This window comes from Desmodus rotundus, chromosome 7 (genome assembly GCF_022682495.2).
Source record: "Desmodus rotundus isolate HL8 chromosome 7, HLdesRot8A.1, whole genome shotgun sequence".
Classification (NCBI taxonomy): Eukaryota; Metazoa; Chordata; class Mammalia; order Chiroptera; family Phyllostomidae; genus Desmodus; species Desmodus rotundus.
The window spans coordinates 38,376,200-38,400,460 of record NC_071393.1 but is presented as its reverse complement, the minus strand read 5'-3'; the positions used below and the strand labels follow the sequence as shown (position 1 = coordinate 38,400,460).

Here is a 24,261-nt window from a genome sequence, read left to right as displayed (position 1 = left end):
CTCACAGGGACTATCCATAGATCTAATGGTATTACAAACGGGCAAACAAATAAATGCCGTAGACAACAATAATCAAGGGTAAATGCCCTGGCTTTACCCCAAATCATTTAATAGTATCAGGCTTGGTTGTGTTCATTATCATTGTTCTTTATTTAGAATAGTAACATTGTAACTCATGAGTGTCAAAGAAGGCCCATAGGAGTTTTGCTTCTGCACTAAGTGTAAATATTCAATGCTTAATTTTGATCTGGAAATGTGGCTACTGTGGGGTTTTTTTATAACCATATTTCCACCAAAAAGATTAAAAGAAAAAGAAGGTGAAAGAGGTATGTGGGCTATGGGAAGGATTATCTTCATTATCTTGTCAAGCAGGTAAAATTTTGCCTGGAGCTAAGCACATTTTTCTGCTAATTCAACTGTCGAATTATCTGGCAGTGGAAGATTTACAAGAGCTAAGGGATGATTATGTGAGCAAAGATTTGGAAACCATTTGTTGTGTTTTTAACAGGTCTCATCTTTCACTTGCACAGCTGTATAAGACAACTCACTCTGTCCACTCTTTTCTTTTTAAAGATTTTATTTATGTTTAGAGAGAGGGGAAGGGTGAGAGAAAGAAAGGGAGAGAAACATGGAAGTGTGAGAGGGACATCAATCGGCTGCCTCTCCTGTGCACCCTGGTGGGGACTGAGAAGTATTTCAGCAAACATCTTTTGTTGTAACACAGGCTATTAATACCCAAGTTAAAAAAACTTTGTGAAGAATTCTTTGTAACATGAATAATTACATCTGATATTATCGAAGACTTAAAAATTTGTCTCATCTTTTTTGTGTGTTTATAAAATTATGACTAATTTCCACGGGCTGCATCTATGTTTAAGCCAAGCTTTTTAAAGTCTAGAATATGTACATATGAGGTCTGTCCAGAAAAAGTCCAGCCATTGTTAATATAATGAGAATGGTTTGTGCTACATTGATGCAACCTGGCAGCCAAGGAGAGTGGACTGGAATGCACATGTGTGAACAGTGATGACTTCACTGTACTTAGTCAGTGGGGGCAACAGACGCTGTTGAGTGAGCATGTGTACTGGGAGGCCATTGCATTCAAAATGACTGAGCGAGTATGGCGATGAATATGCTTCAAATTTTGTGTGAAGCTTGGACATTCCTCCATCGCAGGTGTGTCCAATCTGTGACCCATGGGCTTCATGCAGCCCAAGATAAAATTGTCAATTTACTTAAAACCTTTTTTTTGCTCATCAGTTTTTGCTGATGTTTTTGTATTTAGTGGGTGGCCCAAGACAACTCTTCTTCTTCCAGTGTGTCCCAGAGACACCGAAAGGTTGGACACCCCTGCTCCATGGGAACAATTTGGATGATTCAGAAGGCCACAGCGATGGGCAACTGGTGATTGGCTGCTTCATGATGACAACGTGCCCACTAATGCATCATGTCTCATGCAGAGTTTTTTGCAAAATATCGAATCACCTAAGTGATTCAGTCCTGCTACAGCCCAGATTTGGTACCCTGTGACTTCTGGCTTTCTCTCAAACTAAAATCACCTTTGAAAGGTAAGAGATTTCAAACTGTTGATGGGATTCAGGAAAATATTACAGGGCAGCAGATGGTGACTGGGAGAACTGTGTGACATCCCAGGGTGTCTACTTGGAAGGTGACTGAGGCGTCATTGTCCTATGTGCAATGTTTCTTGTATCTTGCATCTTCTTCATTAAATGTCTCCATTTATCATAGTATGTGGCTAGATACCTTCTGGACAGACCTCGTATATCTTTACAAAACAGATATATACCTGATAAAATGGAATTTTAGTAATTTAATCAGATTTTGAAAATAACTTTTCTTCAATATATAACAACACATTTTATCATTGAGAAAACTTACACCATACAGAGAAACAAAAAACCCTTAAAAAATGGCCGTAATCTCATCATACATAGTTAACAACTTTATATTTTGGTATACTTTTCCTTTTTCTATGCATTTAGAAAATTTGGGATCATATGTCTTATGATCTATTATACTTTCCCCTTTAATTCATCATGTCGCTATACTGTTAAATATTCGACATCATAATTTTATGGCTGAAAACACTTTATTGTACAAATATACTGTAATTTATTAAAACTAGTTATTGGAAATCTTTAAGCATAAACTTTGTGTATATATCATTACTTCTTCATATTAAAAGGTTAAGAAGCAGAATTTCTAGGAATGTATTACTTAACTAGGACATGAGTCAAAAGAAAATATTTAGAGTGAGGCAGAGAGAGACAAAAGGATGGAAAATCTAGGAAAGATCATAAAAGAAATAACAGATAAGAGGAAAATGTATAATACATAATGCTAATTGTAGTCCCAGAGAAAACGGCACAGAAGCAATATTTGAACTGCAGAACAAAATTCACCCAAATTCTCAGATGTTATTTATTAAAATGAAATGTATTTATCAAAATAAAAACACAAATCATAACTATGCATGTTACTGTAAAACTGAAAACCAAAAAGAAAAACTTAGGGGCAGCCAGAGGAGGAAAGATCCATTTCCTTCAAAGGTGCAACCATACGGCAGAGTAATGCCTAAACCCTTAAGGATACAGAAAAGCCGAAAGTAAAAAGATGTGAAAATACGTACCATGCCAACACTAACCTAAAGAAAGCTGGAGTCACTACATTAGTGCTCTATAACCGATAACATAGCATCAAAATATATAATGCAAACATTGTTAGAATTATAAGACAAAATATTGTAAATTCAGAATCGCAGTGGAAGATTTTTAACATACATCTCTCAGTAACTAGTACGATAAGTTGATAAAAATTCCATAAGGATATAGGATATTCAGACATGACTGACACATATATGGAGCACTGTACCCGACATCCATACCTCTTAAGTGCATGTAGAACATACATGAAAGCCAACCTATGTTAAGCCTAACACAAGTTTCATGAATTTCAAAGATTAAATTCACATGTGGTATATTCTCTGGCCACAATGTAATTGGCCTAGAAATTGGTAACAAAATATAACCACCAAATGCCTGTATGTCTCGAAATTTTTAAATATACTTCTAAATAACCCATGAGCAAAAGATAAAATTACGGTGGAAATTAGAAAAGATACTTTACACTAAATAATAATAAGAATATTCTATATCTAAAACTTGTAAGATCAAGTGCCTGATTAGAAGGAAATTTATAGTCTTAATTGCACATAAGGGTGTAGAAAATTATCCAGTTTGACTAATTTCGATTAGAATCATTGCCACTATGCAAACATGTGTTACCCCAAATTTTTCCAACATGTCCCTGTCTCCGGGTCAGTTTTCCTCTGTCAATCCCACTCCGCCGAATTCTTCATCTGGGCAGTAAGCATGCGAGACGACTGCACCATCGGCAATTCACTATGAAAACTGGGAAATGATCTCCTTTAATTTCTCAGTAAGTTAGGGAAGAACAGTAAATACACATTTAGAAAGTAGAGGGACCAAGGGTGAACTATGATACAAACTATGGGCTTTGCATGACGGTGTGTTTATGTGGTGGGTTCACCAACTGTAACAAATGCACCGCTGGGTGCAGGGTGTGGGGGATTGGGGGGGCGCTATGCATGTGTGAGTGCAGGGGCTATGTGGAAAGTCTCCCCCTTCCCCTCAGTTTTGCTGTAACCCTAAAACTATTCTTAAAAATTAGTCTTACAAATAACTTTACAATACTGGAAATATTTTTTTTAAATGTAAGCGGTTGGGCAAAACTGGAAATATCTGGTAATTTAATGTCTTATCTTCACATAAGCAGGTTAGTTATCCTTAGGCTATTCTTTGTGTGAAATACCTCATCTGCATATGTAAAGATACGCTAGTGTTTAAGTTTTCTCTTTTTAACAAGCTTGATTAATGAAAAAACAGATATGAAAAGGTCTATTAATCATGTAGCTCAGTAATACATAAATGTAACCAACAATTAAAAAATCAAGGCTAAAATAAATTAGTGGGAAGGAAATAATAGAAATAAATGAAAAAGAAAAAAACAGAAAAAACTAACAAAGCAAAGTTCTTTCTTTGAGAAGACTAATAAAACTAGGTAAACACCTGGTGAAGCAGATCAAGGGAAAAAACTGAAAAAGCAAAATTTACTGTAGATCATAATTTTAAAGATAAGAGATTATCATGAACAATTTTGTCAACATACTTGAAAATTTAAACTGACAAATTTCTAGACAAATATAATTTCTCAAAATATAAAAACAAACAGAAAACTCTGAAAATTGAATCCATCATTAAAAATCTTCCCACAAGGAAACTCCTGGACTATGTGTCATTATCAGTAAATTCTACCAAATATTAGTACTAAATTTCTTAGTGAATGAATGATGCCAATTTATAGAAACTTTTCCAGAGAATCATAAAAGGGGGAACAATTCCAAATTAACATAATCATGATCCTGTAACCTATTTTGCTCATGAACACAGGTGTAGAAATCCTAAATAAAATACTAGCAAATCAAATTTAATAACATATAAAAAGAATAATAAACCTTGGCCAAAATGGAGTTACTTCAACCATGCAAGTTTGATTGTGTATTTCTAAACTAGACGATGTAATTCACCACATTAACAGAATATCAACCCATGATCAGTGGCACCAATCAAATGCCAGGAAGAAACCCCAATTTGGGGTGTGGTGAAGAAGGACACTATTTCGTGCTAAGAGCTCAAGGGTAATACAGTATAGCTGGAAAAACAGCACTGCTGTGGAACAGCTTAATAATGCTACAGCATGGCTGTGAAAACAACATAGCAGTGAGGCTGCCCTGGGGCCAGGCCTCCCTTCAGCTAGGCAGCTCCTGGATGGTGCCCTCAGCTCTGCCCTGTTTCCAGGCTCCGCCAGATCTGTTCTGTTCCACGCCTGCCTGCTCCAGGGAGAAGTCCCCCAGGGAAGACAACCTTCAGTCTTAGGTAGAAAGTGCCATCTGGGGACTGGCTGATATAGACATAAGTCCCACCCTTGGTACCTTGCTCAGAATAGAGCTGCTCTGATTGGTCAGAGCTGCGGAGCTCCCGTTGGATGGGGAAAGCCTCACTCCTATTGGTTGAAATAGGACTCCAGGAACTCCTTTATAAGGGCCGGCTCAAATGGCAGAGACAAAGCAGAGGCAGGCAGTTCAGTGCCAAGGCAGGTGGTCTAGATTCAGAGGCTTCTGTGGGAAGCGCAGTTTGCCATGAGAGGCCTCTGTGCAGAAATGACTCCTTGATTCTATTTTATTTTATTTTTATTTGAGCCCAATTGCCACCAGCAGACCTTCTTAGTGGGTGTTTTTCTTTTTTCAGGGTTCACAAGAATAATAAAATATATGATCATTAATAGATTTAGAAAAAGCGTTTGATAAATTCAACATCATTTATGATTTAAATCTGTATTAGAATTAGGAATAGAGAATATTTCTTTATGATAAAGAAAGCTAAAAAAGAAACTACAGAAAAATCTTATTATATAGTAAAATATTAAAGGCTTGTGCTCTGAAAATAGGAATGAGGAATCCCCATCACTTGTCTTACACTCCATTACACTGTAGTAACGGAGGTTCTAGTGCAGCAGGAAGAATAATAAATAAAAGCACAAACATCATAAACTATTTGCAGATATTTTTATAGATGTAGAAGATCCAAAAGAATCTGCAAGTTATTGAATAATAATTTAATAATAATAAATGAGTTTAACAAGATTTCTGGATACAAGGTCAACAAAAATCAACTTATCTACATACATTTAGAGAAAAAAAATTAAATACTATTTCAAATAGCAAAATCAAATAGAATAAATCTAATGAAAAGTATATCAGACCTCTATGTAAAATGCCATTAAATGTCTTTAAGGGAAATGTAAAAACCTAAACAGATGGAGGGATGCACTATGTTCATGGATTGGAATAATCAATATTGTCAAAATGCCCTTCTTCTCCACATTCATTTCTAAATTCAGCGCAGTCCCTATCCAACTTCCAGTACATACCTCATGGAAGTTGATGAATCAATTCTTAAATATATATGGAAACTTAAAGGGCCCCAAGTAGCCAAGATGTCCATGAAGATGAACAAAGAAGAATTAATCAATTGAATATTAATTCTTAGTATAAGCAATAGTATTTATGGCACTGTGATACTGCTACAAGCAAACTGATAAATGGGACCGAATTTTAAAATGTGGAAACAGACTTATGCATAAAAACTTGATTTATGGCAAAGTTGACAGTGCAGGGCAATGAGGAAATGCTAGTCTTTTCAATAAAAGACGCTAAGTCTACATAGGGAAAAGATGAAACTTAAACCCTACCTTACATCATACACAAAAATCAATTCTGAATGGGTTACAAATCTGCATGTAAAAAGTAAAAACAGGACATGTATATAAAACATCATAGTAAAGTGTTTTAAACATTAAGCATGCAGAAAAAGATAGGTAAGTTGGTATATATTGAAATTAAAACCACAGTACATCAAAAGACACTATTAAGAGTAAAAAGGCAAGCCACTATGGGAGAAGATATTTAAAACACTTAATTGATGAAGGCCTTGAAGTCAAAATTTATTAAGAACTTTAAACCAACAAGACCATCCAAAAGAAAAATGGTCGTATCATTAAGAGGGTTTCCAAGTGTTCAACTAACATTCGAAAAGGTGGTTCCTTCCTACAATAGCTCTTCAGTCCCTGCTGTGGGATGGCAGTCAGTCGCTTCTGGAATTGGCAAGTAAAGCGAGTGGGGGTAAAGTCAGAGGTGGCACAAGCAAACTTCCTTAGCAATGGTTTTGAGGTTCTCAATCCAGACCAATCTAAAAATGAATTACTATCAACTCTAAATATTTTAAAACTTTATATACTTTTAAAGCAACTATTATTAAAATCTGTACATAGTTTCCTCATAACTCTGCAAGTATATTAATGTAATATGGATTGTTAGAAATATTGGCTGGGCATACTTATTAATTGAAAAATAAATTTGGTATCTCCTTTGGATTTCTCAGTAGTTAGCCTTCGTTATATTATAAAATATTTGGTTGTTTCATTAGCTTGGCTTTCTCTCCCAACTTTTGATTAGGTGGCATTATTATCAGGAAGAAAAATGGTATAAGAGTGTGTGACACAGGTTTAATATTTATCTCTTACTGTATATTTATACTTATCATATACATATGTACATAATGTGCTTGGATAAAGTGCCAGGTATGCACAGATGTCTTGTGTGGCATATAGCTTGGTGAGAAGGGAAGCTGGCAGAGAATTGCAAATTCTATTATAGTACACAAATTGTTCTTGGAGTCACATAATCATCCTATAAATATTTATTGAATTTCTTAAGTTTGTAAAATATTGTTCTAGGTACTTGCAATACCATAATGAACAAATCAGATATGATCCCTGCTCTCATGGAGCTTACAATTAATGTGAGAGACAAACATTAAGCAAACTACACAATTATTTCATGACAATTGTGATGAGTGCTATTGAAGCATATAACATATAAAGAATGGGAGCCTACAATTAGGGAATCAAAGGGGAAGGATGCTTGACCTGGTTTTTAAATAAAAGGACTTAACTGATAATTTTTTTAAAAAATAAAAGACCTTAATAAGAGGACTCCTCCCTTTTTTTTACAGCACCCAGGCAGCACTTGGAACATTAACACCCTTTTTGGTAGCCAGTCACTACTTTTGACATAGCTCAGGGTGTGTCCCATTCCTTCCTGTCCCCCTTAGCCCTTCCCCACGATGGAGTCCTATCCTGTAGGATGAGCACACAGGCTCAGGTAGCCAGATGTCCCGACTTTAAGTCCATGTCCCTCTGCCTGTGTCCATTAGCCCGTTAGTTTCCCATCTTACCCCTACTGTGCGCAGTGCTATCAGTCATCTTGCCCCCGTCCCCAAGTAGCTGGAGTCCAGTCCCTGTGCTGTCCCCTTCCCAGTGCCTGGACCCCCATGTCGACGTAGCTAACACCCCCTCACCTGAAAGGGCTTCCTCCATGAGGTGGCAGACTGTGCACTGTGAGGGACACAGGACACCTGAGGTCAGAGAGACAGAGGGGCATTCTGAGTCATCCTTCAACCCTGATGGGGAATGGGAAGGGCATAATTCCAGGGTATTACATGAAACAGTTGAGATCAGCAAGAGTGGTGGGCTGTGAGCAACAAGGGCAGTGGCCTTGGGTAGAACTGGTGTGGTAGGCAGGGACAAAAAAGCACGCAAGGACTTACAGATATGGTTAATAATTTTGTTCTTTATCCTAATATCGGGTTGGTCGAGAAGTCCATGTGGGGTTTTTTCCATAAAATAAGACACATTTTTCATTTTCACCAATAACTTTATTGATTTGGATACTTGGAGTATGTCAGCTATCTCCCACATGATATAACATCGATTGTTCTCAATTAATGCCTCCATTTGACTGCTATCAACTTCGACTGGTCTACCAGACTGGGGAGCGTTGTCCAGTGAGAAATCTCCAGCACGAAACTTTGCAAACCACTTTGACACATATGATGAGTCACAGTACCGTCTCCATACACTGAACAATTTTTTTGTGTGTTTCAGTTGTGTTTTTACCTTTCTTGAAATGAATAAAGCATAATATGCCAAAAATGTGTATTTTTTCCATCTTCAGTATTAAAATGGCTACACGAAAATTCACCAATTTTGATGGTTTTTTTTAAATGCACGCTGATATGACAGCTGTCACAATATAATCTTAACAAAATTATTTCAAATGAAGTTAAAGACAACTAAGAGCTATTAGAGCCATTTTATGGAAAAAACCAAATTCCTGGCCAATCCAACAATTACAGGATGCTATTAAAGGGCCTTATGCAGCCCCTCCAATGTGGGAGCAGGTTGGTACTGCAGAGAGTTTGGTCTGGTAATCAAACCTGGGGCAAGGATTATAGGCCTTCGAGGAAATTAGCCTCCTGGAATGGCTTCCTCATGCACATTGTGGATTTGGACTAGACGAGCACTAAGGTTTCCTTCAGCTCTAAAATTCTATGAATACTTCTGTATATTCAAGCCAAATGTCACTTACAGGGGACTTTAAAAAATAATTAGAGTTGCCATACAGTGTTATATTGCTTTCAGTCGTACAATACGGTGATTCAACATCTATATAACTTACGACGTGGTCACCCATAAATCTAGTACCCATCAGACACACAAGACAGATTTGGGTGAATTCTTCCCATTTGTAGAAATGAATAACGTGTAGGTCCAATTGAGTCGTAATTTTACCCAAGTAATGGTGACAGGGCTGAAGTTTATTATCTCAGAGAAGGCTGGGAAATCTTCTTTAAGATGGGAAATGGGGAAGATGGTAGGGACCAGATGCAAAATGATGTAATCAATGCTTGTAAGGATAGACAGCAAGCAGATGCAGGCAAGATGGGGGAAATTCAGCTTACTAGGCTCATTTAACTTAATGGCAGCTAGTGGCAAAGGAAAGTTTAACAGTGGGAAGGGATTATTTATCAGCATTTCCCTTTCCCCACCATTGCGACATGTATAATTGCCATTTCCTCAAGCGTGTGTCTTGCGTACCGTTGCAAAAACAGTTTCAAGCACCCCATTCCTTGAGATTTGCTCACATAAAATTCCTATTTAAAAACTCTCAAGCGGAGGCGAAGGCGACTTTGTAATCTAAAGGACAATTGTGTGGGTTTCGGGGGAGGAGTAGGTATAAGGAACTGCAATTCCAAAGTGTTAATGCTAAATAGGATCTTGGGGATCACCTTTGCTGCACATTCCCAAATTTACAGCGGAAACCTTTGGGGTGACCTTTACAACGGAAGCCTTTCCCAAGGTATCCGTAAGAAGAGCCGCAGCCCTCTTCCTGGTTCAGGGGAGCGTACTGGAGGGTGGACGCCTGACTGCTTGGGGCTCTCCGCCCTTCTCAGGGCCGCCCACTTGTTCCCCCCCCCCCCCCACAGAAGGTTCTGGGGAGGACACACGGTGCAGAGCGGGCAGGGGCCCGCCACGAGCCTCAGGCGCTGGGAGAAGCGCAGGTTCTCCTGGATCACCGAGGAGACACGTCACAACTGCCCGCAGCTAAGTGATTCGGGCAGATCACCGGGTGGTTGCTGCGCCCGTACCTGTCGGTGGTGCGGCGGCCCCACAGCAGCCACAGGCCCTGGTCCTCCGGGAAGAGCAAGAGCGCCTTGCCGAACATGGCGGTGAAGCTGTTGCGGGAGGCCACGGGTGGGCTAGCACGCAGCGGCCTTTGTTGCGGGGGAGGCGGGGCCTACGGCTCACCGCGCGCCCGCCCCGTAGGAGCCGTGTCCTGCCCGTTTCCCTCTCGAGTCCCGGCCACCGGAAGGACGGTACTGGGGCCCCAAGTCGGGGGCGTACCTGGCTCTTGGATATCTTTCTCCTCCTCCGTGCAGTCCTCCCGGGAAAGCAGACAGCCACCGTAGAGGGATACGAATTTCGCGCTGACAGAGCTGAGGTGGGCGGTAAATACGCACGGACCGGAAGTGGCGGTTGTCATAGCTACCGATGTGGCCGGCCTGGTCCCAGCTCCTGCAAACACTAGTAGACGCTCTTAAGGGCTGTTTTGGCCCCTGGATTTGGGAGTAGACCAGACCGGAAGTCGCTGTTTCCATGGTGACCTCTTAGCGGGTTGCCGGGTGCTTGACCCATTTCGGTCTGTTTGAATCTCTGCTGTAGCATCGTTTCTAACAGATTCTGGACTGTCTGCTGCCATGATTCCTGGGAAATACCGCTCAGTTTCTGGCCGGGCTACGAACAATGTAGGTTGGGTCTTTTACTTCTCCTTTCTTTCCATGCGTATCGTCCTTTCTGGCGGGCGTCTTTGTCCTAGGTGATGTATTATTGGGCCCACGACTGCTGAGTCTGCTTAAGCTATTGTCTGATGGAGGCTTGAGATTCGTGGAATGAACCAAGGCGCTTTGAGGGTATTAATTTAGTATGATGGGTATTCAAAGATCAAAGCCCGGATCTGGGCTTTCCAGAAGGTGGAGCTGGGCTTCTGTGAAAGGCTAAGGTTCATTGGCATTCCTTTAACTAGTCAGGTTTTTTTTTTTAATTAAGAAAATAATTTATTTTTAACAGACACCCCCATCTCCTTCACCTGTTCCATTAAGATATTTACTTAAGCCTGAAATGTCAGGTATCAAAATCCTGTGGTGCTAAGTAGAGGGTAAAATTGCTGCAGACATTTTGGGAAATAAATCACAGTGAAAGCTTTAATTCTTAATTGTGATTATGTTGTTTTCAGCAAATTGTCAGAACATGACCAAATGATAGAAACAAACAAAAAGCAAGCATTCTGTTTGGTATATCTTTATTTATACCATTTTGGGGAGGAGTGTGTGTGTATGTTTAAGTTGAGAATATATTTTATGGTTTAATTTTTACGTTGCAGGTGAACTGTGGGCTTCATCTCGTTATTCAAACATCATCTCTTCCTGAAAAAAACAAAGTAAGAAATAGCAGCATGATTTAAAGTGTAGAATCTGAACTGGAAATTTTAAGTACATTTATTTTAGTCTCCAACTTAAACATAATTTTTATTTTCTTCCTACATAAAGTAAAAAAAAAAACCCGTCTTTTAAAAACTGATTCTTATTTCACCAATTGCAAGAGGTAAGATTTTTTTTCTTAAACATTTAGACATTTCTTAAATCGGAATCCTTTCTAAAATTGATGGCACATTGTCATTGTCATTCATTTGGGAAATTATTTTTTTCCTAAGTAATGGGTAAAATGATGGTGTGTCCTACTACTAATGGAATCTTATCCTGGATAAAACATAATAATTTGGGATAATATCTGTACATTTCAGTTAAAATAAGGGGAGAAAAATAGATTAGTAGTGGAAATAAATTAGGCTTAATGCTATTTAGAAGTTAAGATATAAAGAGGAGATTTTTGTTTTTCCCAAATAATTTTCCCACATCTCTGGTATTTCCATAATCTCTGGCTTCTCGGTTGATTTTTGAGGTACGTTTGTTTTTCTTGCCTTCCTGTCACACCTCAGCACTCAAACATATCCACTTCCCACACAATTGTCTCAAGACACAATGGAATTTTTCTCCTTTAACAGAGTTGTACATCTCAAACCATCCCAATTCACTTTTTAAAAAATGAATGCAATGTTTAGTAGGTGTCCCTGGAGGAACTCTAAGAGAAGGGCAGACTTCAGAAAACAGCAGGAGAAGGGGGAGTAGGGACAGGAGGAGCACAGAGAGGACACAAAAGTCAAGGAGGCAGCAGGTGACCACGTTCTGGATATGAAAATGACACTTGATCTAGACCGTAAACTAGACCATTTGATATCTTGAGTAAATAGCAGCTAGCTAGATTAAATAAAAATATTCTGTATTATGATTGGTCATAATAGATTCCCTCCAACGCTTTGTTAATTGATTTCACTGGACAACCCTATTCTAGCATTACAGTGTTTCTAGGAATGATGTGCCTTAGCCGTATTCTTTCCAAACAATTCATTTTCTCTCGTGCGGACATGTGTTTTGAGAAAACACCTTTAGTTCATATAAATCATAAGAAGACAATGCAAATGGCATTAGAATGTGTATAGTGTGGATGAATCAAAAGCATCATAAATTTCAAAAAATACTTATTTAGGTTTTTTGTGGCTAATCACGAGAGGTTTGATTTTATTTTTTTCAGTTCTATCAAATAATTTAAAAGACAAATCCCTTCCTAGAAGGTTTAGGTATCCAATCTTTTTATGTTATAATTAGACTCTTAAAGGAATTCTAATGATAAAACAGTGCTTTTTCCAACAGAATTTAATTTTTGTTTTTGTTTTTGAGAAAGTGATTCTTCTAATCCTTGTATCTGTGGCGAGGCTGTGGAGGAATTGGCAGTGCCTCCAACTGCAGCATGGTTTCATCTGATCTCATGAAATGGACCCTGTGTGTGTGTGTGTGTGTGTGTGTTAAAATACACATAACATAATGATCATTTTAATCACTTTAAGTCATACAATTCAGTGGTATTCAATGCATGGACAATGTTGTGCAGTTATCACTACTGTTTACTTCCAGAACTTAATGTACCCATTAGGCAGGTACACCCCATGCCTCCTACCCCACCCAACTAGAAGCCACAAATCTGCTTTCTGTCTCTGTAGATTTTCTTATTCTCGATATTTCGTAAATGGAATTATGCAGTATGTGGCATTTTGTGCCTGTATCCTTTCACTCGGCACGATGGTTTTGAAGGTTCATCTGTATGTCGTAGCATGTGGCAGTTACGGTATGGTATTTTAGGGTTATCTTTATTACTAATTGTTATGTTCTTATCCAGTTTTTTTTTAAATAATTTTTTTAGGTTGAATTAAGGCTAAATAAAGAAACACCATCATTCTCTGGACGACTCTTACAACATGACCTTGAAAGAAACTACTCAAGTAGGCAAGGTACAGTGAGTAGAGATCACATACGGTTTATCTTCTTTGAATGTTGTTTAATAATCCAAATAGACCTGAATTAAAAGCGAAACGGTTAATTGGTTATCAAATTGGTTTGGCATTTGTTTAAATCGGAATTTATTTTATGTCCACAGCATAGTAGATTATTTCCAGTACAGAAAAGATACTGTATTGTAGTTTGGGGGTGGGCTATGTGTAAGAGAATAGGAAAGACTCTTCCAAATACTGGATCAGAACTAGGAAAGACGCTAATTAGTGAAGGTAAGGGCGTGGGCACACAGATGTTTAGGAAATGAGAAAACAATAGGAAGAGTAGAAAGTTGGGAGTGGAAAAGAAACAGCCTCCCTTAAAATGCATATAATTACAGATATTTTATATCAAGGGCCTTAAACTTCAGGGTGCATCACCTGAGATCTTGTTAGAAATGCAGGTTTTTAGTGCTCCCCTTGCCCTTTCCCCCTTCCCCATCCTGATTTATTGAAATGTGCATTTTAATAAATGATTCAAGGGATTCTGGGTGTGGTTTATGGATCACACTTTGAAAAATACTGTCTCATATGATCTGGTTGTATTTCTGAAATGCACTTTTCAATTGAAGGAGAAATTTCCTGTAGTACAGTACATTTGGGTCTTTATTGGTCGCTGACAACTGTTAGCTGTGGTAATGGGCACTGCAGAACCCTCACGTGCAGTGCCATCCCCACCTCCCGGGGTTCTGTGTGACAGGCCTGATGGGTGCAGGCCTCCTTTCGGTCATCTCGTTGCTGCATGGATATTTGGTTAGTTTCCTTTTTTGTTCCATCACCTTTGCACCTTACTCATGGGTCCTTCTAATCTGACACGATTTTTCTCTCTCTTATGTCCTGCACTCTTGCCTTGGCCAACTGCTGGGTGTAACGTCAGCCCAGCCACAGTCCCACAGCGCAGGAAACATCCATCTTGCTTTCTTTGGTTCATCTGAATACATGTTTATTGAGGGTGCTACGTGCCAGACAGTGAGTTAGGCACAAAGTTATGGATATAAAGAACCTGAAAGATCTCAAGTAGGGTTTCTTTATGTTAGCATTGTATATTTCCTTCACATTTTTCATAACACTATCTTACATTATTTTTCAAATTATGAGTCAAAATTAAATACTTTTCCCAAGGTATTCTCGAGTTAGAGGAGGAAGTTGGTATACAGATTTGTGAATGCCTGGCCACGTAAATTCTCAATCATAAAGTATTCCTAGATGTTTGCTAATGAGGAAACAGTATGGAGGCACTGAATTTTGTGAACCTGAGAGATGAATAAAGTCTTAGGTGTAAATAATGACCCATAAGACACAAATTAATTCTTTAGGGAAAATAAACATATTTATTTTTATTAAAACATTTCATTCAAAATCATTTTCTGTGACAAACTACTCATTTGTACCTGTTTTTTCCCAAATGTGCCTTCTCCATAGTGTCAGACAGCTTCATGCAAAGAAATCCGCAGAGTATGTAGCTGGCTTCTCGACTTTTGCTCACAATTCTACCTCCAAAGGCATAAAACTTTGGAAAAATTATAAGTAGCACTGCATCAGGAAAAGTTTGGGGGTCTCTATTTAACAAACTATATCCTGATACCTAATTGTATTAACTGATTTCACCCCATTTTTTTCTCTATTTTTCAAAATTAATGGAACTTGTATATAGTTGGCCCTTGAACAGTACTGGTTTGAACTGTGCGGATCCCCTTATACATAGATTTTTTTCAATAAATGTGCAGTGGGCACATTGTATCCCTGGGTTGTGCATTCATGGATTCGGCCAGGCCTGGGTGAAAAACAGTATTTTCTGTCCGTGGTGAGGAATCTGCTGATGCTGAGGGTCGGCTGTGTACGTTGTTCTGTGCCATTTTATGTAAGGGCTTCGGGCATCCATGCATTCTGCTGTCTGCAGGGGTGGGGTCCTGAACGAATCCCCCATGGATGCCAAGGGATGATTGAAGGTTTTGGGGGAGTCAGAAGTTCTGTTTTCGACTGTGTGGGGGTTGGTGGTGCCCATTACCCTCATGTTGTTCAGCATCAATTAACCAAGTGTACTCTCAGTCCTACATAAAGAAACTGTTTTAGTTAGGCTGGTTTTCCTAAAACTTGGTATATGATTTCTTTTAGGCTTTTCAGAACATAATTAAGAGTTAACCCCTGTATCCTTGAAATTTTGTAAGAGATATTTCAGGGACTACTATACAGTAAAGTCTCAGTTAAATAAACCTTAATTGATCAAATCCCTTAATTAAGAATTCTAAAGTGTGTATATAGAGAGGACGAGGCAACACTTAACTTTTAAGATCCTGATAAATCACTGGAAAATCTAGAATCAGGATTCTGGTTACTCAACACTCGCAAAGATAAGGCTGAATGGACACACATATAAGACTATGTACTGTATCATTTAGCCAGCCAGCCAGCCACCCATCTATTCATCCATCCATCTGCTCACACATCCTTTTGTCCATCTGTCCATCCGTCCGTCCATCCATCCATCCATCCATCCATCCATCCATCCATGTATTTAGGGTGAAATGAAGTGAAGATTCTTGCCAATGTTGACCATTATGCCTCTAAACAACTGTGAGATCCTAATTATGAAAGAATTTATTCAACAATTTTACACTAAAAGAATTTTAGTGTAAAAGAAAGAAAAAATTTATTTTCTTTTTTAACGGTAATACTGTATACAAAATAGATTTCCTATTAACTCTTAGTAAATTGGAAAATCAGTTAATTTACTGATTTCCTACTGAATTTAGATTCTTAAATGAATATAAAGAATATAAAATGAGGTCTGTCTCTCAAGTAGCTTGTACATTTAATTGAGAATAGAAAGGCTACATATCTGGTAAATTAAATAGTGATAACAGGAAGCATTTCAATTAAAACTTTGTCACATAGTAATGCGGTTTATATGTAGGGTGAAACATCCCACATATATATGTGGATTTTTGCTACACATATACACATACGTTGGTGTTTATACATCCACACATTTAGGTGGATGCTTCAACTACGGAGCACTTTGATTCCCAGGCATTTAGAGCATTTTGTTTGTGGATTTAAAGGCTTTGCACTCAATCATTCTCATCTCTTGCTATTTATTGTAAGATACATATCACACCGATTGTGATGGTCTGTGGGGATAAGTGATTATGATGGAGTGGGAAGTGTGAAGATAAAATTCTTTTATTCACTGAGTGTAAATAGAATTTACTGTTCAATTACTGTCTCTACATCACAATTCTTACAGAGTTTAAACCTGCATCTTAAATTGAGGATGGGCTTGAAGTCTTTACAAAAGAACTTTAAAAACCTAACTCTGATGCTAATAAGAGAAATCAAGGTTGGCTATTGTTAGGAGTTTTTCCTTTATCTGACCAGTTAATCCTTAATCAGTTAATTCTTAGACTAGTTTTATTATTATTTTTTAATTTCCAAATCAGTTTACTGAATGATGGTTGCTTGGGTACCGTGCTAGCACCTGGTCATGTCACCAGACCATTTCATTGGTGACCATGACGTCAATTCTGAATGCCTGTGATGCTTCATGATACTCAGAAAAGCGGGGTGTGAGCACTGATTGTTTTGTTAAAGAAGCTAGGTGCGCGATGCTTTGGTTTATACCTTTCATACCTGAAGAAGCTAGCAAGTACCATTGCTCTCTAGCTCTGTAATACAGTCTGTATGGAACTGAATTTTAAGCTGCCATCATGCTGTCGGATTGCCTCCCAAAGAGTATATAAACTTCCTACACTTGCTTTTATCTTTTCTCCTTACTGGTCAGTTTAAGCAGCGGCATTTTGTGGGAATCTTAGCTTCTATTTTACTGCTTATCGCTCCCCTCAACATCAATCGCTGCTTCAGGAAATTTTCTTTTCATAGAGGAAAATGCAGTAGAATTCCCCTGGTGTCATACTGTCACCTTTGATCCATTACTCAAATCTTCCTCATTTCTGTTACTTCCCAGCGTCTCTTCTCGACTATCCTACATTCTCCTAGGTCTTTAATATCCACCTCCCCCCAAACCCACCTGCAACCACCTTCTTTAAGTGAAAAATAACAAGACACATTCGTGTGTGAGCATACCATTAGGTATTCTTTTTTATTCTGCATTTTGTGCATCGTCTGTATAGTTTGTTAATTTCATTTGGGTTTGCCCACTAGATTGAAAGCTACCTAACGGGAGAGACAACATCTAACGAAGCACCTACGAATGTTGTGGGGTGTCCTCTACCCTCAGTCTCATCCCTGTACGTGTGTAGGATTTGTTAGCACCCACTTCGGTCCTGCCGTATTCTCTGTGATGGGAGCTGAGCATACAAAAAAAGTGATGGTGTGAGGTTTACGTTTGCTATCGAAACTACTTTCTCTGTATTTCCTGTTGCAAAGTCATGTACTGTGTAGCTTTGTGATCAACTTTTTGATATTTTGAAGGAGACGGAAGAGTAATAAGCCCTTCGCCTCGTAATAAGTCATCACGCATCTCATCCACAACAAACGTGACAGAACTGTGTGGGCTGGACAGGAAAAGTGCCATGAGCCCCTTTGCAGCATTTGCAGATTCTTCCATTCAGATACCTTCCGAGTCCAGAGTCCGGCAGGGCTGTCGCAGTGCTGGCCCCAGTGTGCCTGGTAATGAGGGACGGTCGTCTCAGCTACAGGAGAGCGCAGTTAGCACTAGGTGTCAGCATCGCAAAGCGTAGAGCACTAGGTGATCTGGCAGACACAGCGCACAGGGTGTAGGCTCGAGGAGGAAGAAACACACTCAGATTCAGCAATTCACTTCAGACATGGGGAGCTATGGAAACTGTGCTTTCTAGAAAAGATATTTGTAGGTACCAAAGTTCTCCAGATATAAGGTGACTTTCGTTTTACGATTTTAAAGGTTTTTCTTAATCAGGTAATTTGTCATTTTCAATAGGTGATCATATTAATTTGGTGAGCTCATCAATGCCATCATTTCCCATTCTCCAGCGCTCTTCCGAAGAGAAAATTCTTTACTCAGACAGGTTGACCCTAGAAAGGTGAGGACAATTTATTTTATTTTAATTTATTGACTAGAGAATACATAGACTTGGTGTAAGATTTGAAAGGTACAAGAGTCTCTCCCTCGTCTTGTTCTCCAACTATCCAGCTCTCCCACCACTGTTACCAATTTTGTATTTATCCTTTGAGGAGTATGGGGGGGAATTTTATATCTACATAATGTAAAAAGCTTGACTGTACTCGGAAAGAGAACTAAGTAATTCTAGAATACGACCAGTGAAAATGGATTTTAGGATAGAAAAAGCTTCGCAACATAGTCCTCACACAGGCTTCTGGGCCCTGCTCGGTGGAATCCCTGTCTCCTCACTAGCTTCACCGCCTCCTAACCCCTCCTTCCCTCACTCTGCCTCCTTGAATACACCAAGCATACATTTCGGGGCTTTTGCACTTACTGTTCCCACATATCTCTAGGCTCATTTCCTTTCCTCCTCTAGGTTTTTACTCACATGCCTTTATCTCAGGGATGACCTTCCCTGGCCACCCTCTCCAAAGGTGCAGCCCCTTCTACCCTGGCAGTCCCCAGCTCCCTTCTCTGCTTCATTCTCCTTCTCAGCATTTACCACCCTCTAACGTATGAAATATTTTCCTTACCAAGTTTATTATTTGTCTTCTCCGGCTAAAATATAAGTTCTACAAACACCTGGAGTTTTTGTCAGTGCTGAATCCTTAGCACCGGGAACAGCGCTTGGGACGAAAGACCCTCGCAATAAGGTTTTTTTTTGAATGAATGAATATATTCTGGACTTGGTCCCTATCTGTAAGTGCAGGAAGTCATCTGCAGTCGGCGGGTGGGTGAAGGATCCCAGCCCTGCCTTAGCAGTGCTGTCTGAACCAGACTGTTCCGCGGACTCCTTAGCTCAGCCGCGCACACCCCGGGTGTCACAGAGCATTTGTAGTTGGGGAAAAGCTCTCTGGGGGGTGTGGCACGTTGTTTTGCAGCCGAGCAACGTTTGAGCGCAGTTACTCTCCTGACGCCTTTGCAGTCTGGTTGCTTTTTGAGATTCTGATGCTATCTAACGCAGCTTTCATAGGATCATTTTGATGTTTTGATGGATTTCGTGGTAATTTTTAATGTCAGTCTTTAAAAATCCAGCCAAAAATTGTACCCCAGCCCTTTAGTTTCTTTTTGTTTTCATAGCAGTTTTATTTTAATAGCAAAAAAACCTGGAAAAACCCAAATATTGATCAACATATGAATGAATAAACAAACTTTAGGATAACCACATATTGAAATACTACTCAGCAATAAAAACAAACTAATTACTGACACTGCAACTGTAATCAATAGTTAAAACATTATTCTGAGTGACAGAAGGCAAGCACAACATGTTCATAGCGTGGTTGCGTTAATCTGTAGTGACAGAGAGCAGACCGGTGGTTGCCAAGGGCGGGCCGGGGCAAGGGGTTCAGTTGTAAAAGGCCATGAGAGAACCCTGGGGTGACACAGAGGTTACTCGAGACAGACAGGAGCCAGAATTTTTAAGGTCGTGACATGAGTTAGGCACCTGTGTTGTGGCTCGGGGTGACTGGGGCAGTGGTGAAGCTGGTCTTCGCACGTGGGCCTCCAGGGTAGAGAAGCAAACTGATCAGGTGGAGACTTGCTTACCGAGGAAAGTCAGGCCCAAGGGAGTTGACTCAGCTTCAAAGGCTGGCTGTGAAATGGCATAGGCCTAATTAGCACCAGGCCCGGTCAGTACCGGGATGTGCAGCCGCAAAGCGGGGCTAGCAGCACGGTACTTGGGGATCGGTATTTGAGAGCCATGGGAAACAGCAGTGATTTTTAAAGGGAGACCTGCACTACTGTGCTGTTCCTTAGTCCAGAGACCGAGGGATCGAGAGGAGAATCCAGCCCTGAGAAGAAACGCGTGGAAGAGCGAGGCCCTGACCGTCCTGGAAGTTAGGGTAGTCCTGGAGTACCAGGCATGCAGCTGAGCAGCACCGAGTGGAACATCAGAGGCAAAAGCCTAATCCAGTAGACACCTCAGTGATGGGGTAGGAGGTGTAGCAACTCGGGGATTTTGTAGGCGTCACAGGCTCTCCTGGAGGCCACCGGGTAACAACCCAGTGTGTGTGTGTTTGCTGTGTTGCAGGGTGACAGGGACTTGCAGGGAGAAGGGGCATGCAGGGGAGCCGTGGATTGGGACTTAGTCACTGGGTTTGAAATCTGAGAAAGTGATTATTTCAAGTCGCAGAGGCTTATGTAAGAGGCAGGTCAGAGTGTGTGTGTGTGTGTGTGTGTGTGTGTGTGTTTCTATTTTAGTGACACCGACTCAGGAATAGGATGAACTGGAAGCTGGGGTATCAGTAGATTTATCTGAGAAACGGAGGGAGACTGAAGCAGCAAAAATGAGACAGTATGTGTTTTCTGCTAAAGTGGTGCACAAAGTTATAAGTTTTAAACTAGAATCCTTATATATAAAACAGAAGTACCAAATGAGGTTGTATAATTAAGTGCATGAAATGAATTCTAAATACTAAACACATTAAAAGAATTAAACTACCACCTAATATTTTTTTCTTTTCTTCACTTCTAAACCAATTTCTTCAGGATTGGTATTTTTATTATTTGTAATATATTTTCTTGATTATGCTATTACAATTGTCCCATTTTTTTCTCCCCTTTATTCCCCTCTACCCTGCACCCTCCCTCCCACCAGCATTCCCCCACCTAAGTTCATGTCCATGGGTTGTACATATAAGTTCTTCGGCTTCTCCATTTCCTGTACTATTCTTACCCTTCCCCTCAGGGTCTGTGTTTGGAAACACCGTGTCTTTGTCAACCATTGCCATTCAGTAATTACTGGTGTTAATCAACTTTTTCTTTTTATGTGGAGGATTCTGGTCACTCATAGAGTTTCACTTAGCTTATAATACTCTGATTTGCTTGCTTTAAAGTTTCCATTAACTCGATTTTTACTGAAAGGAAATATTTCTAATTAATGTTCCTATTAGAGTTGTTCACACTTTGATCAGTAGAACTACCTTTTCCTTGAAGACTGTTGAAAATCTCAGAGTAGAATCACTTCCGTCTGGTCGTTTAATTACCTTAGTAGAATTCTTTATTTTTTATTTTTATTTATTTATTTTTTTATTGTTGTTCAAGTACAGTTGTCTCCATTTTCCCACCACGACTTCCCCCTGCCCCACCCACCCCCACCTCCCACCCTCAGTCCTACCCACCTTTGGCTTTGTCCATGTGTCCTTTATACATGTTCCTTGACAACTCTTCACCTTCTTTCCCCCATCATCCCCTCCCACCTAACCTCTGTTACTGTCAGATTGTTCTTTATTTCTATGTCTCTGGTTATATTTTGCTTGCTTGTTTGATCTGTTGATTAGGTTCTGCTTATAGGTGAGATCATATGGTATTTGTCTTTCACCATCTGGCTTATTTCACTTAGCATAATGCTGTCCAGTTCCATCCCTGCTGTCAGATTGTTAAAGGGCGCTGCACATAATAACTTCACATGTAGTACATTATAACTTTTTGTATAATGGAGGTTTACTGTTTTAAATGTAGCTAACGACATGTATCGGTAAGGTTTCATCCTACCCAATAGCATTTTAAATATTCTGCAAAGTCCAGAGTTAGTGTTGAACATGTAAACATATACTTAAAATCTCATGTGTCTGCAGAAATGTGCAGTAAAGGATGAAATTGTTTTATCAAAATGAACTGTAGATGACTGAATTTCTCGCTCTTCCTGACATCAGGCAGCCCAAGAGTCTGCAGTTCTATGAGACACCCTTTTTTACATTTTTCTTTTCTCCCTGATGACTCCGTTACCTGGCAGTCTTTGTATCAGTCGAGTGATGGCAAGGGCATTCCTCTGGTGATGTGATGTGGTTCTTTTGAATCATCGTAAACCTGTATTGCATAAGGCATTTACATTGAGTGTTTTCTGATATTAAGTCAATTTTATGTGAAACAATTTATATTGGAGTTTTTAAAATGACAGCTTAGACTTCATTTTAATAATTACTGTTGTCAAAGAATATTGGCTTTTATAGGAATGATTTATGATTTGATCTAAGATGCTTAGTTCATGGAGGCAAGAAGTGGTTTTATTTATCTTTTTCTCCTCATAACATGGGAGCACAGAGATACTAATAATATTTGTAAAAGGAGGCAGGTTGCCAACTCAGAATCTTACTAACTTTTTGAATATTTCTTAGGCAAAAGCTGACTGTATGTCCTATTATCGATGGAGAAGAACACCTTCGTTTGTTGAATTTTCAACACAATTTTATAACTCGAATCCAAAACATTTCTAATCTACGGAGGTTAATATTCTTGGACTTATATGATAACCAGATTGAAGAAATTAGTGGGCTTTCCACTCTAAGATCCCTCCGTGTCCTCCTGTTGGGAAAAAACAGGTAATCTTTGCAGAGCAGCTTTTGTTTATTTCATTTCGGGCTAATGTTGAGTCCTGTGGTGTTTAGATGGCAACTCAGAATTAAAAAATAGTTAAAAACTTAATAGAGTAAATGTTTTGAAAGATTTTTTAAAATGTATTTTATTGATTATGCTATTATAGTTGTCCCATTTTCCCTTTATGTCCCTCTGCTCTGCACAGCCCCCCCCACCCCGGACCCCCTTAGTTCATGTCCATGGGTCATACATTTAAGTTCTTTGGCTTCTCCATTTCCTATACTAGTCCTAACCCCCGCGCTGTCTATTTTCTACCTACCAAATACCTTTTCCCCCATTCCCTCCTCCCCTTCCCCGCTGATAACCCCCCATGTGATCTCCATTTCTGTGACTCTGTTCCTGTTCTAGTTGTTTGCTTAGTTTGTTTTGTTTTGGTTTTTAGGTTCATTTGTTGATAGTTGTGAGTTTGTTGTCATTTTACTGTCCATATTTTTTATCTTCTTTTTCTTAGATAAGTCCCTTTAACATTTCATATAATAAGAGCTTGGTGGTGATAAACTCTTTCAACTTGACCTTATCCGAGACGCACTTTATCTGCCCTTCCATTCTAAATGATAGCTATGCTGGACAGAGTCATCTTGGATGTAGGTCCTTGCCTTTCATGACTTCAAATACTTCTTTCCAGCCCCTTCTTGCCTGCAAGGTTTCTTTGGAGAAATCAGCTGATAGCCTTATGGGAATTCCTTTGTAGGTAACTGTCTCCTTTTCTCTTGCTGCTTTTAAGGTTCTCTCCTTATCTTTAATCTTGGGTACTGTAATTATGATGTGCCTTGGTGTGTTCCTCCTTGGGTCCCATTTCTTTGGGACTTTCTGAGCTTCTTGGACTTCCTGGAAGTCTATTTCTTTTGCCAGATTGGGGAAATTCTCCTTCATTATGTTTTCAAGTAAGTTTTCAATTTCTTGTTCTTCCTCTTCTCCTTCTGGTACCCCTATGATTCTGATGTTGGAACATTTAAAGATGTCATGGAGGTTCCTAAGCTTCTCTTCATTTTTTTTGAATTCTTGTTTCTTCATTATATTCTGGTTGAATGTTTCTTTCTTCCTTCTGGTGTAAACCGTTGATTTGAGTCCTGGTTTCCTTCCCATCACTGTTGGCTCTCTGTACGTTTTCCTTTATTTCACTTTTCATAGTCTTCACTTTTTCCTCTATTTTGTGACCACAGTCAACCAATTCTGTGAGCATCCTGATTACCAGTGTTTTGAACTATGCATCTGATAGGTTAGCTGTCCCTTTGTAACTTAGTTGCATTTTTTCTGGAGATTTGATCTGTTCTTTCATTTG

At 39.4% G+C, this 24,261-nt stretch overlaps 1 protein-coding gene across 1 annotated transcript in view; it reads left to right on the top strand.

Annotated features, from left to right (window-relative positions):
• Positions 1-10,191: 10,191 nt before the first annotated feature.
• LRRC49 (leucine rich repeat containing 49) overlaps positions 10,192-24,261 on the top strand; it is a 146,087-nt gene continuing 132,017 nt past the window's right edge. Inside the window, exons 1-5 of the mRNA XM_024557498.4 lie at positions 10,192-10,805; positions 11,441-11,497; positions 13,375-13,462; positions 18,420-18,522; positions 22,721-22,924. Of these exons, the coding sequence (XP_024413266.2) occupies positions 10,758-10,805; positions 11,441-11,497; positions 13,375-13,462; positions 18,420-18,522; positions 22,721-22,924 (500 nt within the window). The 5' untranslated portion in view covers positions 10,192-10,757. The remainder of the gene's footprint in view (positions 10,806-11,440; positions 11,498-13,374; positions 13,463-18,419; positions 18,523-22,720; positions 22,925-24,261) is intronic.